The sequence below is a fragment of the Saccostrea cucullata genome, unplaced genomic scaffold, assembly GCF_032062105.1.
Source record: "Saccostrea cucullata isolate Sc308-1 unplaced genomic scaffold, CSIRO_AGI_Scuc_v1 ctg524, whole genome shotgun sequence".
Classification (NCBI taxonomy): domain Eukaryota; kingdom Metazoa; phylum Mollusca; class Bivalvia; order Ostreida; family Ostreidae; genus Saccostrea; species Saccostrea cuccullata.
Genome location: NW_026931135.1, coordinates 145,089 through 160,837, shown reverse-complemented (window position 1 = coordinate 160,837; position 15,749 = coordinate 145,089). Strand labels below are relative to the sequence as shown.

The following is a 15,749-nucleotide window of genomic DNA, read 5'->3' as shown; positions in this document are numbered from 1 at the left end:
GTATCTGATAAAAAAAAAACTATTTATGCTTTGTTTATATTGAAAGCTTGCATATTAATAAAATAACTACCATTGACTTGATTGTGTCTTGATGTAATAATGAACCCAAGTATCACAGACATGGTCTACACAGACAACCCTGATACGTGCTAAACGCCCAACGATATTGACCAAAAGGCATTCGTGTGATGATTCAATGTGAAATTCCCGGATCTGACACCCATTGAACACATTTGATATTTTTAATAAGAATGTCAAATCCCGCCCTTCCACAAAATTTGAATGGTTTGGAAAGATTTATACAGTAGGTGTTGCAGCAGATACGTAGATTTACTATTCGAGGTTCATATTATTCAACAGTTAAGGATGTCTTTTAGTAATAGCCAGTGGGGGTCTTACTCCATAGAGATTATTTATATATAGTGTGAATTTTCATTTTGAGGGTACATAATTTTTTTGATAATTTGTTTAAAATTCTGACGAGATACCCAAATGAAATTAAAGCACATCGAATTGAATTATGTATTATTACCAAGAATTAAAGAAATTATTTATTGTATGCATTTGTTCTTTAAAACTTACAAAATGCAAGGTGAACACTTAGAAGTTTGGTTCAGTGTATATATACCATAATAAAGATGGTATTTTAAAATGGATTAAAACAAATTAAGGGGTCCTGACCCTCTGCTATCAAATTTCACTCAGAAAATTTCATTTCTAATGTCGATTTTCAAGAACAACAATAACATTAGAACCACATGCAAAATACTTTGATGTAAGAAGCGCAGCTTATTTTTTCAGAAATGATTTTTATGTCAGATCATGATATGAAGAAATTTCAACATAGAGAACAGAAACAGTAACGATTTATTATCATAACGTTTAATTTGAAATATGAGGTGTATATGAAAATAATACTTTGTATAATACCTATTAAAATCATGTCAGAAAACATCATGAAGCGATGCTTCCTAAGTCAGAAAATTACAATATTGTGTATGGTTGTAAGAAAAAAATATATCTGTGAGGAGGAGTTATCTTTCTTCTAAATATTTCTTCATATGAAGAAAAATGTCATACTTATAAAAATTCTGTATTAAGTACTTGAAACATTAAACCTTAATTAAAATGGTCTATTAAAAAATACAACTTATTCAATTTAAATTGCTTTTGAAGTAGGATTTAAATGTTTTATTGTTAAATATAATAAAACAATTAGTAAGAGATTGGCAAAAAAAAAAAAAAAAAAAAAGAAAATAATGTTTCCATTATATGTTAGATTTCATCTAATTGACTACTCAGAGGTCTAAATTAGGAAACTCTGATTAAGAAAACTGTGAGTAGTATTCGTATGTTGAACTCTGACTGTCTCTGAGAGTTATCTGTCATATCAGAGGGTCGTTACGTTACCCCTTAAGATAGATGGTAAACAAAAGCAAAAACAAAGAGAAAAAATTCATTACTAAGGGTCAAAGGTCAACGCCAAAATGGCAGATTGAGATGGAAATGTAAGAAAACTAAACAAATTGTTTTCTGTGTCGTAGCTAATACTTGTGTTTTAAACAACAAATGAACAAACAAAATTACAGTTCTGGTGGACAATAACTAGCACCATACAAATTGATGAATTTAATATGGGCAGATATATTAAGCAACCTTTGATCATTTTCAACTTAAGTTTATACCATAACTCGCCATGCCGTATAAAGACCAATATTGCTATTTGTTTTCGTCCACTGTCGTGCGTCGTTCGTCGTGTGTTAACATTTGAACATGTTCAGCATCTACTCTGCAACCACTCCATCTATTTCCACCAAATTTTGCATAAAGCATCTATAGGTAAAGGGGAACAAAACTTATGAATTCCATGGTCCCTGCCCCCCTGGGGCCTGAGGGATGGGGCCAAAACCACAAAAATTAGTGCAACCTTTAAAAATCTTCTCCTTTACTCCTGGACATCAAACAGTCAAACTGTTAACTGTTAGCATGAATGTAATGACCATTGAATCCACTACCAAAATCATAAAATTCATTGCGCCAGGGTCAGGAGTTCTAGTGCTAGGGTTGGACTCTATTGATTATATAGTAAAAATGCATTTTTTCTTTCAATATCCTCTTTTCTGCTCCTGGGTATTAACTAACTTAGTACACATTTATCATGAGGAAGAATGCCTTTTGCAAAATTGTGAACTTTATGGCCTCAGGGTCAGGGATTCTAGTGCTAGGACGGGGCTTTATTGATTATATAGTGAAAAGAGATTATTTCTTTAAAAATCTTCTCTGCGCCTGTATATCAAATAAACTAACCAAGTACATATTTATGATGAGGAAGAATACCTTTTGTAAAATTGTGAATTTTATGACCCCAGGATTAAGGGTTCTAGTGTTAGGGCGGGGCTCTATTGATTATACAGAGAAAATGGGTATTTAACGAATTAACAAAGTATATAGTTATATTGAGGAAGAATGATTCCTCCAAAATTGTGAATTTTAGGGCCTCAGGGTTAGGGGTTCTGATGTTAGAGCGGGGCTCTATTGATTATATAGAGAAAATGGAGAAATTGTTTGAAAATCTTCTTTTCTGCTGCTGGGTATTTAATGAATTACTAAGTATATAGTTTTGATGAGCAAGAATGCCTCTTCCAGAATTGTGAATTTTTATTGCTCCAAGGCCAGGGGTTCTAGTGTTAGGGCGAGACTCTATTGACCATATAGTGAAAATAGATTAAAAATCTTCTTCTCTGTTCCTGGTATAAAATAAACTGTATAGGTACATAGTTATGATGTGGAAGAATTCCTTTGTGAATTTTATGACGCCAGGATCAGGGGTTCTGTTCCGTTACTAAACGGCAATGTAACGTTAAAACACGGCGTCAAGAGTTAAAAAAAAACTATTCTTATACATTTGAAACAGTATTATTTAAAACCCACTCATTAAAAATCTTCATGTTCTGAATGCAAAAACTGGAACATTTTCGAGCAGGCATACCTTCGAAATTTACCGGATTATTTATAAAACAAATTTCACGCTAAAGCCCCAAATTTGACGAAACTTTATCGTCTATACTATCCATGTACTTTACGTGGATCTGCATAAATTTATAGATCTTTTGGCAAACAAAGAACTATATACGATATATTGCATAGCTTTGCCCCCACAAAAATAAATTTAAAAAAATTCTTAAAATGTGTTATATTGTATAAATTGTATGAAAAATTTAAATTAACAAAACCTATTATAGTTTCAAAGTAGGTTATTGACAATTTTTATATATGATGTCACAAACTCGTCAGATTTTGCATTATTTTTCAGGAAAAGGACAAAATGGACAAAATTTCAACAATTTTATCTATAGAATTTATAGACCGCATGTCTGTTCAGTAATAATATTTGCATATTTCATTGATATTATCATTCTACACATTATATCAAAGTATTGAGCCTGAACAAACCTGCGCTCGGTGATTTTTACTCAAAATATTGACTTAATTTTTACATTTATCTATGGAAATCATGGAAATTTTAGATTTACGTCATTTCAAGCATATGACGTCATTACTGATGAAAACATTCAGTGCTTTGAAGTCAGCATGAATCCCCCTGTTTTAAAACATAATTAAATTTTACTCCGTCAAAGTTTGATTTTGGGGGCAAATATTGCTTACTACCGAATAAAGTTCTTTGTAAAATTTCTTATAAAGTTTACAAAAATTATATATTCATAGAATCGGAAGATATATTCCATGGGGGGGGGGGGAGAGATAACTGTCTTTGCTACTGAAGTTTACTGGAAAAAACTTGAACGACCCGCTTATCACAAAACCTTCAAAATTGAGAGCATTGGGAGATTGTGTTTTTCCCTTAAAACTTGATATTTTTTGCTCTTTTAAAGTGTGACTACTGACCGCAGTTATATCTTTTGTGTATCAAAGTCCAAGTGAATAAAGGCATGAGTCAAAATGATAATGATTATTATTCAAAAAAATTATATTTTAACATATGTTGGGCTCCACAACTTAAACAAAAACTTAAGATTATTCTATAAAGAAGCGATATAAAGTGTGTGAAAGATGCTGGAAGAAAAGATAACATAAAAAATAACCCAGAGCAACCATTGCTGAACTTTGCATTAAAATAAGTATTAATTTTCTTGCAAACAAATAAAGCCCCCCTTAAACACTTTCAAGAGGTAAAAATTGCGAAACATAAAGTCTTTTTACATAAATATTCATTTTTTTTGCTTACCTTTGTGCATTTGTTTTTCATTTATTAGCTGCTAAAAAGCCGTGCCTTCAAAACTGAGTAATAGTTTCACATTTACACTGATTTATTTAGTGTTGTTTATTCTAATCTTATGATTAAATCTAAAGTTAAAATGGTATATTTATATAATCATGTTGTTTTAATGTTAAAACTGGTTTTAAGGTACCAATTCTAATAAATTAAGTTTGATTTTACAAACAAAATAGTTTGTGCACACTACCATGAGGAATTCAGCATGCTGTTGCTAAATTGCATGCATCCAGATATTACTTGCTTTTATGTCACGTCGCTTAGATTTCAAATTAAGATTGAAAAATGTAATCTACACGACATTTTTGTCAAGTCATGAAAATATGACAATATATCCAGGGAGGGTTTAAACTGGCGCCTGTTATTTAATAGGGTCGGCGAATGCTACTGAATAGGTTCTCTTCCATTAAATATGAAGACAAGCTCGACTTTTCCGAAAACTCAAAGTATAATCTCTTTGGATTTATTCATTTAATATCACTAAATAAAAAGTTTTTCTCATCTATTGTTTAACCTGCGTGAGTTTTGTATATTATCACTTTTAAATAAGGGTGTCTGTAACCAAAAAATGTGCAGAAAATACAACATCTACAAACTTGAATAATCATTACCGTCTTCCTTGGAAGACGGTATAGTATAGTTGAAGTTTTTTACAGTCTTCGGACTATGCACTTCCTCTCTTTTGTGATTGGTAGAAATTGCATGATGAGAAAATTTTCAATTATTTCATTGGTTGAAATGCTGTTCAAGGCAAGGGAGATAACTTTCTGATGATCTATTTTTCGTACGACTTAACAATTTTGCAAGATTTCTAATCTTAAAAAAAATGACAAAACGAACAACAAAATCAGAAGTAATTATTTCTTAATAACATATGATATTTTTTATAGCAATAAATAAAAAGGGTCTCTTTAATTTCATTATAAATAAAATTTGATAGTTATTGCTTGCAGGCTTCACAATTCGTTATTATTCTTTTCCGCTTTCTTGTTTGAAGAGTGAATGGGAATCAGCCGTGGTTTGCCGAAAGCTCTCGGCCAGTCAAAGTTTACGGAGATGACCGAGCGACAACCGTGGTAGGGCTAATGCCCGTAAAAAGCTAATTTAATTTACCAAAAACTCTATGTATATGCTCTTAATGGCTATAGTACAACCAAGAGAGTCAACTCCGATATCATTTTTTCAGTAATTTAAAAAAAAACACAACTACTTACTTTTTGCACACAAAAATTGTACCTTATAGTTCTTTATAAACTTCCCGCTAGCTTTCATTTTTCTTAAGAATTTCATGGAAAGCAATTTTTCTGATGAGGCGAAGATTTATAACAAACAGTAATCGATGTCATGAAAATCTATAGTAGAAATTCACATGAGCAGGGCATGGCAGTTTTGGAATACTTGAAACTTTATGAAGCCTGCTTGATATTCTTTACCCTTCCATTCTGAATCACTTATAGTGAAGGTGGTAATTTTAGATGGAGTTAAAATTTTATTCTCATAAGCATAAATTGTAAAAGATTAAAAAAAAAATAACTTCCATTTTATCAGTGAAATAAATTCGTTTCGCATGTATAAATTAGGAATACCCGGAAATAATGACATATATTGTTTTTTTTTGAAACTATACATTCCTACCTATAACTTGATCGATTTTGTATCTTATCAGCAATAACCTTTGGATCACTGTAGGTTGCCCCCCTTTTTTTATCAATATACGAAGCTGAGAGCAGAGAAAGTAGGAGCTTCATACAACAACAGAAGGTAAGTTCTGGTATCATTATGAAATGACCACTTTCTATCGACTTAATACACCCGCCTTTTTGTATCCTTTGTCTTCCAACTGTAAGCGGAGTGATATGTAGAAAATTAAGTGAGAAAATCATGACTTAAGGTCAATGACTGATGTTTAAAAACTCTTAAGGCTAAGATCTAGTAAATGTTTCCAGATCAATATTTTGGTGCTAGATCCATAACGGCGTCAGAATCACTCTCGACTTCCTTTTTTCCCGTACTTTGCAGCTCAAATAGAAATTGTGTAGAAAAAAGTTCAGAAAAAAACTTTCATTAAAATCTTTTTGAAATCACATGAAAAGATTTTGATGTCAGATTTCTTTCAAACGACAATTTGTTTTCGCAACGGGGATATTGTATCATTCATAGGTCATGCAAAATGTTGACTTCAATGGAGATTGTTTATATCCTGGCTTCCTCAAGATTTTGACGTCACCACTTCTGTTAAGCTATCAAACTCACACAAAACAAGCCCTTGAGTAAAAATGAAGATATGCACTCCAAATGCAACTAGTGATGGTATTATAATACAAAATGGGGTAAACTGACATTTAAAAAAATTAAATTTAAAGTTTAAAATTTAAAATTAAAGTTCTTATTTAGTTTGATTGTTAGTCAGCCATTTATGTAAAACCAAATAATTGTTCAAATTAAATTAAAAAAAAAATTATAAATTCAAAATAAAACTAAAGGCACTGTGAGCAATACGTTCAATAAATGACACCCCCCCCCCAATTGTAACGAAGACCAGAGAAGATATAGAAAAAGGAAAAGATCGTATTATCTGAAGAGTATGGGGTACCTTGTATCACTTCAAAAATTGCTTACCAAGCTTCGGTGCATGATATCTTTAAGAAGACGAACATGCCTAAATCCTGATACGGGGCGTCGTTTTTGACGCATCATGGTAAGATAAAACTGTAACACTTTTGCCCTCAGGCACTTAAATAAGTTAAGCTATTCCATCACATGAGAAAAATACAAAAAAAGAAACCTTTGTAAAATTGGTATTTTTTTAACAACAATTCTTTGTTGTTTAGTAAATCGTATTTCGTTTCAATTGTTTTACAAGATCGAAGGTGTGCACCAATATTTCATCACTAATGACAAAGTTATTAAATCGTATAATGTTTACTTTTGAAAAAATTTTGAGTTATTCTTTAAGAAAGTACTAATTCCGTTTTGTCATATGCACTACATAGTCATCTGTCAATATATGTGGCAGATTTATTTTTCTAAAACAAAATTTAGTTCGAGGACCAACAGCTTTTACGGATTTCAACCAAAGATATCAAATTTATCATCACTTATCGCTTTCGCCATACTATTTTATACATATTATATCCTGCTTTCAAAATAATTTTTAAAAAGAAATACACCCACTATTGAAATGCAAACAACTTACTTAATATCACGAATCGGGGATCACTCACTACTTTTAATTATTTTCCTGCTTTTGAGAAACTCGCCTCGAATGAAAAAAAAAATCACATTTCCAGCGAATTTGGACGTCAATAAGGAACTTAAAGAAATTGTTATTACAGCTGTAATTGTTATTAAGAAAATATTTCTTTTTAAGAAATTCGACAATGCGTTATTTCGATTTTACCTTATTCTTTATAGGTCCTATATGGGCTTCTGTATATATCCCGCCCAAGAGTTCTTAAAAATCTTTTGAATGACCTTTATGAACGATATTTTATTGATTATCTACAGTATACTTTTGAAGAAAAATCAACTGTTATCGGCCGAAGCTAGTCACCGAAATGCATCAGTGATAATCAATTCTTCTCTATCAAAATAACAAAATCGCGGGATACTAAGCATATTTTCAAACATTAAAGCAAAATTTCTGTTCAAATTCCTTTTTGCATATTTTATTCGTCTTTAATTGTAAGTCTTTGACGAACTTTTTTTCACTTAAATATTTAATCCCGTTTCCCAACCATTTTCAAAACATCGGTCACCGACTTATTTTAATAAAATGACTTAGTTTGAAATCATGTGAAGCCGAAGGCTGATAATTATATCGTTTTAAAGGCATAAAATAGATCCATTTGAGAATACCATCAACTGAATCGGGCGAAGATTTTATTGTAAAATAGACATTACATTGTTTATATCAAACAGCTGTCGGAGGCACTCAGGACAACTCTTAATCAAATGCCCCATTCTCAATCTTACTAAACAAAATCTTATTTTATCTCATTATTTTCCTCTGATCTTTTCGTCCATTGTATTTAGATTCGATAAAATATTTTGTGTTTATTTTTTCAATCAAAACGTATTGAAAGTTCTAATGAATTACTTAATAAGATAGGGATTATATATTCTATTGTTCTTAAATAACATTCAAATTCTTTACATAGCTATACAAAATGTTGTCATGAAAGAAAAGAAGTAACTGAATGTTCAAAAAAGATTTTATCATCTGTTTAAAAAGGCACTTAGTCTTATGTTTCATAAATAAGACAAAACGATGAAAATATATTAGTTTCCCATTTTTATATTTCAGATGCCAAGTCAATATATTCATATAAATTTGTATATAATAGTGGCGTAGTTAAAGGGAAGTGTGAGCTATATACGGCGACATCTAACGAACTGTTTGGTTGTATACACATTAAAGAAAGATATGGACTTTGATATTGAATGCTGTTCTTTATCTCGTATCCTTATTAGTCCCCTACCGGTGAAACCGGGGGGGGGGGATATAGGTTTCCTCTGCAATACTCTCAGAATACTTGTTTAAGGAATTGTTTTTTGCATCATTTTGACAGAAAAAGAAAGATTCATTCACTACTACATCAGAAAATATTTGCTTAAGAGTTTTTGCAAGACTTTTAAAACATAATTCACATAAATTGTTGCAGCGATTTAACAACACCAAGTGAAATTCAATAGAAATCCTATTTACCTTTAGAATCAATAAATGAACAAACAGCTTATGAACAATCTCCTCAAAATTTTGTTTGTGTTTTACAAATCATTATTTTAGTGAATGTCTTGAAGAAACGTGTTTCTAAATTAATGCTTACCTGTTATTGCATATTCTTTTCGTCCTTTCTTTGGTTTAAAGCTTGCCTTTATCAATTGTCCAGTAAACACAGTGCAGTTCCATGTAAATGCATCGCTGAAGTAGTGTGAAATTCGTCTTAAATCGCTTTTCAAGTCTGCACAATTTCCTGCTTTAATTGACAATTTTTTTTAACTTTACTTCACTCTATTGTGATTTTTAAAATGTTCTTTTGACATAATATTTCCTTGTCAGCCAGCATAACTTTTATTATTGTAAAAACTGAAATATGAGTATTTATTCCTAAAAATTGTGAGTCTTATTGTAATTAACATGGGTTACCTAAGGGGCCGACTGGAGTTATATTGTGTGAAAACTAATTTTGATAAACTCTTTTAGTTTTATCCCATATTTTATCTCATGTGTCCCTCATATGAACTTCAGTGCACATGCCAATTTAGTGAAAAACTACCATCTAGTTATTATTAAAGTGACCATCTCAAAATGTAGGTACATTTCTACGGTTAATCATAACGTCATACACATGATAATAAGACGTCTATTTACCCATCATTGAAGCATTCTTTTAAAACATCGGTTTCTTAAAAATGCATTTAGATCTTGTAACCTGAGATTTTTTTTATAGCTGGTAATTTTTATAGATTATGTAAAAAAAACATGTAGCTTCCTTAAGGATGACGTTTACTGAGGGATTTAAATTCTATACAAAAAAGTTCAATAGGATAAATAAGGAATTGTTTCAAATGGACAAATTAACCAAGTTTCAACTTAATGTCAATTGTAAAATTTAGAATTCTAGTTTCTGTAGAAACTATGCAAGAACAAAAGTAATTTTATAGTAATGCGGAGGAAATTCGAAATTTATTTTATTTTTTCATTTTTTCCACCAATTTTTTTTGCAGAATTATTCGCAAAGCTAACATTTTATGTGTTTAAGGCATAATTTTGCGGGTGGGACCGGTCAGCAGAGGTGGGATCAGGTGCCATGGCGGAGTGTTCATCCACTGCCGACCAGTCACAGCTGCCGTGTGCTCCTTGTCATGATCGGGAAATAACTGAGATATATACACTCCGTATGCAGGTGATGAAAGTACATTGAGATTTTGATGTGTCTTCAAATTTCGCATTACAAGTTTGTTAAATTCACTCGTGCCTTTCTGTAAAACTAAAACGGACACATTTTCTACGAAATTAAAGATATTCTTTTACTGAAGATAACACTTTGTTGTTTTCCAATTTTTCTAGCCCTTTCTGACCCCCAATATTTGTACTAGTTTTATAGTCGTCATTTTATGAATAAATTACATTTTTTCAATTCAACACTGTGTTACTAGAAAGCGTAATTTTACGAAACCAACAATTCTTAAAAATACCAAAAAAGAAGTGACTAGTTATTTAACACTAGAAAACCATTAAACTACATCATAACTACCACAGAATATTGTTTTGTCGTTAGTTAAATACAATATAACAAGTTATAAACAAGTCACTTATCGCAACGCTTTTCTTAAATCTTGACGCAATCTGTATGCAGTGAATCGCAAATCCAGTAATATTTTTCAACGAAAAATATATTACATAATTAAATGAATAATGGAAAATTGTTTACAGATTTTTATTGGCCATTTACTGGGATTCAATGTCACAATTTTAGGAATATATTTTCCGTGAATGTCCTATTAAATTGATACGGCCGTATATTTGTATGCAAGTACATGGGAGGGTAATGTGAGGGTTTTAATAAATCTGTTTAGTTTAAAGGTATATAATCAATGTATCATAATAAGCTTTTACAAATCAACTCCAGAAATAATTAGGTATCTCAAAATATATATTGTACTAAAAATATACGCCATCCTGATTATGAAAACATTTTTAATTACAAAAATTGTCGATATTTCTATTGCGGGCCTTAACTCTACTACAGAGACCTTCTTTAATCATATTTTTCTACAGGATATTTGTGACCTCCTTTAAGATCACACATTGAAAATCACAGCAAGGCTTGTTTCTCTAAGGTCACAAAGTTTGCAATACGATCTGAAAGAATTTTAACTGGCGCCTTTAATTTATCATTTAGGTCGGTAAGTTTAATTCCGTCAGACAAAAGAAGAATAAGAAAGACTGTGATTGTATCTGTTTAACTCTTTATTTGGATGTGATAATAGAATATATCTATAGTTAAACAAAATACATGCTATAATAATCTCAGGTCCACAGTTGGCGATAAGCAATGAAACCATGTTTTTTTTTTCTTTTTCAGACGAGTATATAGGGATAAAATATTGACTGAGTAACAAATACCAACTCTTTAAATCTCTTATAACAAGATGCCCAGCTAAAGCGTGCAATATATTTGTCAGATAGATTTTTAAGCATTGAATTAATATTTTTGGCTGTCTTCGGTCCTATAACACACCTGGCCGTGCCGACAAATTGAATAAATTTGTCGGCACGGTCAGGTGTGTTACAGGACCGAAGACAGCCAAAAATATTAATTCAATGCTTATATTTACATTCTCTAATTTTCCTTCTTCATAATTGCTTATTTCGTTAATCTTTAATGTGAAATTAGTGCCCTTCAAAATTGACGTGGTTAATAGACGTAAGAACCGTTTGTGACGTCAGATGACGTTGCAAAGTTACATAACGCAAACAAACATTGCGAGGAAAAAAGTGACATATTAATTTTAAACGCACATTTGTAGTATTTTTACGGTAATTTAATAGAATTATAGTCTTTAATTAAATTGAGTCAAAACATTGTACATTTTGGTGTTCCTAGATTATAGAAAATGCATATATATGTATTCTAACGCGCGGTGACAAGGTTTCGCGTGTGTTATAGAAATTTGAATGTCGTAGATTTCTAATGAATTTCATAAGGAAAAATACACGTAATGTAAATATTTTGTGATATCCGAAAAAAAAAATCATAAAATATTGACTCATTTTACAGATTGAAAATCAATTCATGCAAAGTCATTTTGAGCATATTAAATGTTTCTAGCTAGCAGAATGTGTAAAGCATTGAAAACATTGCAGAATGTTTATAAACATTGCCATAAAAAAAACTCTTTCACGGTTTTATTTCACAAACTAAGGACTGAAAACTGAAAGAAACGAATACAGTTGAATATGCATAAATTGTAAGAATTCGATTTTTCAATTACCGTAGTAGATTAATGTTTCACATATATAGATACGTCACTATATACCGGTCAAGAGCTTCAAATGTTGACCTTATTTAAAATCGACAAGCAGGACAAGTGCTGTAACACGGAGCCTCTGTTTTTTTTTACATTCTGAAACGGAAATTGGTTTTGTGATTTAGTTTCGTTTTAACGTTAGACCTACGTTCTCATATAAATTCATAAACACTAAAAAATGTTAATTCTCAGATCATACAAGTAGTATGAAACTGCCTATGTACGGGGGCTGCACTGAGGTAACACACGCTGTGTTACAGGAACTCAGGGGACCTCTCTGGTGATGGAGTGGATAAACATTAGTTTGTTTCTACTATTGCATATGGTCGTAAGACCTGAATAAGGCAGACAGATGCAGGGGATGAACAGCTAAGTGTTTCACAGTACACCAAAGCACGTAATACCTGAATAAGGCAGTCACTTGGTTGAAGAGAGAGGTGGCATACCACAATTAGAGGTGGGGGGAGTGCCAAGATGCAGCAGTAATAGTGGAGAGGCAGGGCAAGAAGAAAATTACTTGCGGGAGACACCCGTTGACCACAGTTAGTGGTTGTACAATCAAGAAGAAACCCATTGTATTTGTATATATATGATTATAATCGTATTGGTCAACAAAAACCTGAGTTAACAGGTTAACGAACCTGAGTGTATCGCCTCGGTGATACAAGACATATCACCAAACACCATGCTCGGCCGCGTTGCACGTTACATTATTTGGTGGCAAGCATCGGGATTTTGTTGACCATGGATTCACATAAGAAAGTGTCAGAAACTATCGAGCGGATGGAGAAGATCTTGGAGAGGATGAGAACGCCAACCAGCGACGGTGGTCAGACAAATGCGGCAAGCCAAGAGTCTGGATATGCGACACACAGTACTGATAATACCGGTATGTCAGGAGAAGTGTCATTTGACGAGTACGGCGCACGGCCTAAAGTTGGATTTCCAGACAAAGGCAAACCAAGCTACACACCAAATGCTGGGGTTGACGACATTGTGATGGGGCGTAATGTTTGACACGCCAAAATCACAGAGGAAGTCAATTGGGAGAGACAATGCCAAGACAGGCCATATAATCAAACCAGCCACGTATGGCGCGACCAGTTCCTGGCTTGACTACAAATCACATTTTGAGGCTTGCGCTGTTGTAAACGGCTGGACAGAGGATAAGAAAGGTCTTTACCTAGCTGTATCACTGCGTGGCCAAGCACAGTCAGTGTTAGGTGACTTGCCAAGCGATACTGGACAGCACTATAAGACACTGGTCAGATCCCTTGAGGAGAGGTTCTCACCTCCTAACCAAATAGATCTATATCGTGTTCAGCTAAAGGAACGAAAGCAAAGAGCATCTGAGTCAATACCAGAGTTAGGTCAGGCCATCAGACGACTTACCAATTTAGCCTACGCATCAGCACCTGGTGAGGTGCGAGCAACTCTGGGCAAAGATGCATTCATGGATGTTGTAGAGATGTCACAAATTGTCAGGCATTGAAAAGATCTATACATATGTAAATAAATTGTAAATAGTTAATCATATGCGGGACGCATATTATCTTGAGGGGAAGGTAATGAAACGGAAATTGGTTTTGTGATTTAGTTTCGTTTTAACGTTAGACCTACGTTCTCATATAAATTCTTAAACACTAAAAAAATGTTAATTCTCAGATCATGCAAGTAGTATGAAACTGCCTATGTACGGGGGCTGCACTGAGGTAACACACGCTGTGTTACAGGAACTCAGGGGACCTCTCTGGTGACGGAGTGGATAAACATTAGTTTGTTTCTACTCTTGCATATGGTTGTAAGACCTGAATAAGGCAGACAGATGCAGGGGATGAACAGCTAAGTGTTTCACAGTACACCAAAGCACGTAATACCTGAATAAGGCAGTCACTTGGTTGTAGAGAGAGGTGGCATACCACAATTAGAGGTGGGGGAAGTGCCAAGATGCAGCAGTAATAGTCGAGAGGCAGGGCATGAAGAAAATTACTTGCGGGAGACACCCGTTGACAACAGTTAGTGGTTGTCCAATCAAGAAGAAACCCATTGTATTTGTATATATTTGATTATAATCGTATTGGTCAACAAAAACCTGAGTTAACAGGTTAACGAACCTGAGTGTATCGCCTCGGTGATACAAGACATATCACTAAAAACCAATCTCGGCCGCGTTGCACGTTACAATTCGAAAGATCCGCAACTTACACTTTAAAGAGCCGAACGCAAGGCAAAGGAACAGTGACTTACCACTTTTCATCGATTTAGGTAAGTCGCGACAAAGATTCGAACTCATGCATGAAATGTTTGAATTGTTTGTTAGCAGATAATGTTTTTTTTTTCAACAGCAGATCATAGTTACAGAATATAAATAACAAGTTACTAGAATAAATTCTTATGTACCCTGTATTTGAATGATTTTGATGTGGAATTCGAACTTTCATTGGAAATATTAATATTATATTTTGTTTATGATGATGATTTATAATTTGTAGATTTCAGATAGTAGTATGCCAGTTGTGTTGTAATAATCAACTGTTTAACATGCATTCCACCAAGTCTGCTTACCCTCGAATTCAAGGTGATTTTCTTTCCTCCTTTAAAAAAAACATTGCTTTATTTACGTGTGTACGGAACATAAATTTCATACAAAATGAGGACATTTAAAAAAAAATTGAAAGATATGTATCATATACCTCTGTTTGTAGGGAATTAAAGGGCATGGTGACATACTTATTTCAACATTGTATCATATAGAACATTGTATATAAAACACTGGATTAAAAAATAGTGGTATTTCTTGTCTCATGCTTTTGGATCTTTAATTATATTATTTCCGGCAGAGAAAGTCCTTTCCGAGAAGTTGATGTCTTTTGCCTTTGCTCTTATTACTCTCAGTCATTTCATTTTCTTTGACTTTAGGATCGCTGTACCATCTGTAGTACACAAAGGCGACCCGGATCTAAGGGCGTGGTCAAGTAATATCAGTCATAGGAGTTTGCCAATAGTGTCTATCAAAGGCGTGGTCAAGTAATGCCTATCAAAGGTGTGTTCAAGTAATTTCAATCATAGCAGTGTTCCATTCAAAGACTGCTTAAATTTTGATAATCAAAGGAGTGGTTTAAACTGTTTATAATTTTTTTTAGCTTAGTTTTTTTTTTAAATTGTGCGTGTATTTTGTAACTTTATTCGTAAAAAATCCCAGAATATAAATACTATGGAATCATTTTTATTCTTGGGGGTCAATGTTCGTGGGTAGCCAAATATTTCCCGGTTCGTGTGGACGTCATTTCGTTGGTTACAAGTTTTATTTCGTTTTTTTTTTCTATAAAGTTAGAATAAATAAGGATAACTCCGACAATCTTACTTATTTAAGTTACTTTTTTAAGTTATCTATCTTATGAACACAAATGTGTACCGG

At 32.9% G+C, this 15,749-nt stretch overlaps 1 protein-coding gene across 1 annotated transcript in view; it reads left to right on the top strand.

The window, feature by feature from the left end:
- LOC134231530 (vacuolar protein sorting-associated protein 41 homolog) overlaps window positions 1-15,370 on the top strand; it is a 160,880-nt gene extending 145,510 nt beyond the window's left edge. Inside the window, exon 7 of the mRNA XM_062713492.1 lies at window positions 15,251-15,370. Within this exon, the coding sequence (XP_062569476.1) occupies window positions 15,251-15,310 (60 nt within the window). The 3' untranslated portion in view covers window positions 15,311-15,370. The remainder of the gene's footprint in view (window positions 1-15,250) is intronic.
- Window positions 15,371-15,749: the final 379 nt, after the last annotated feature.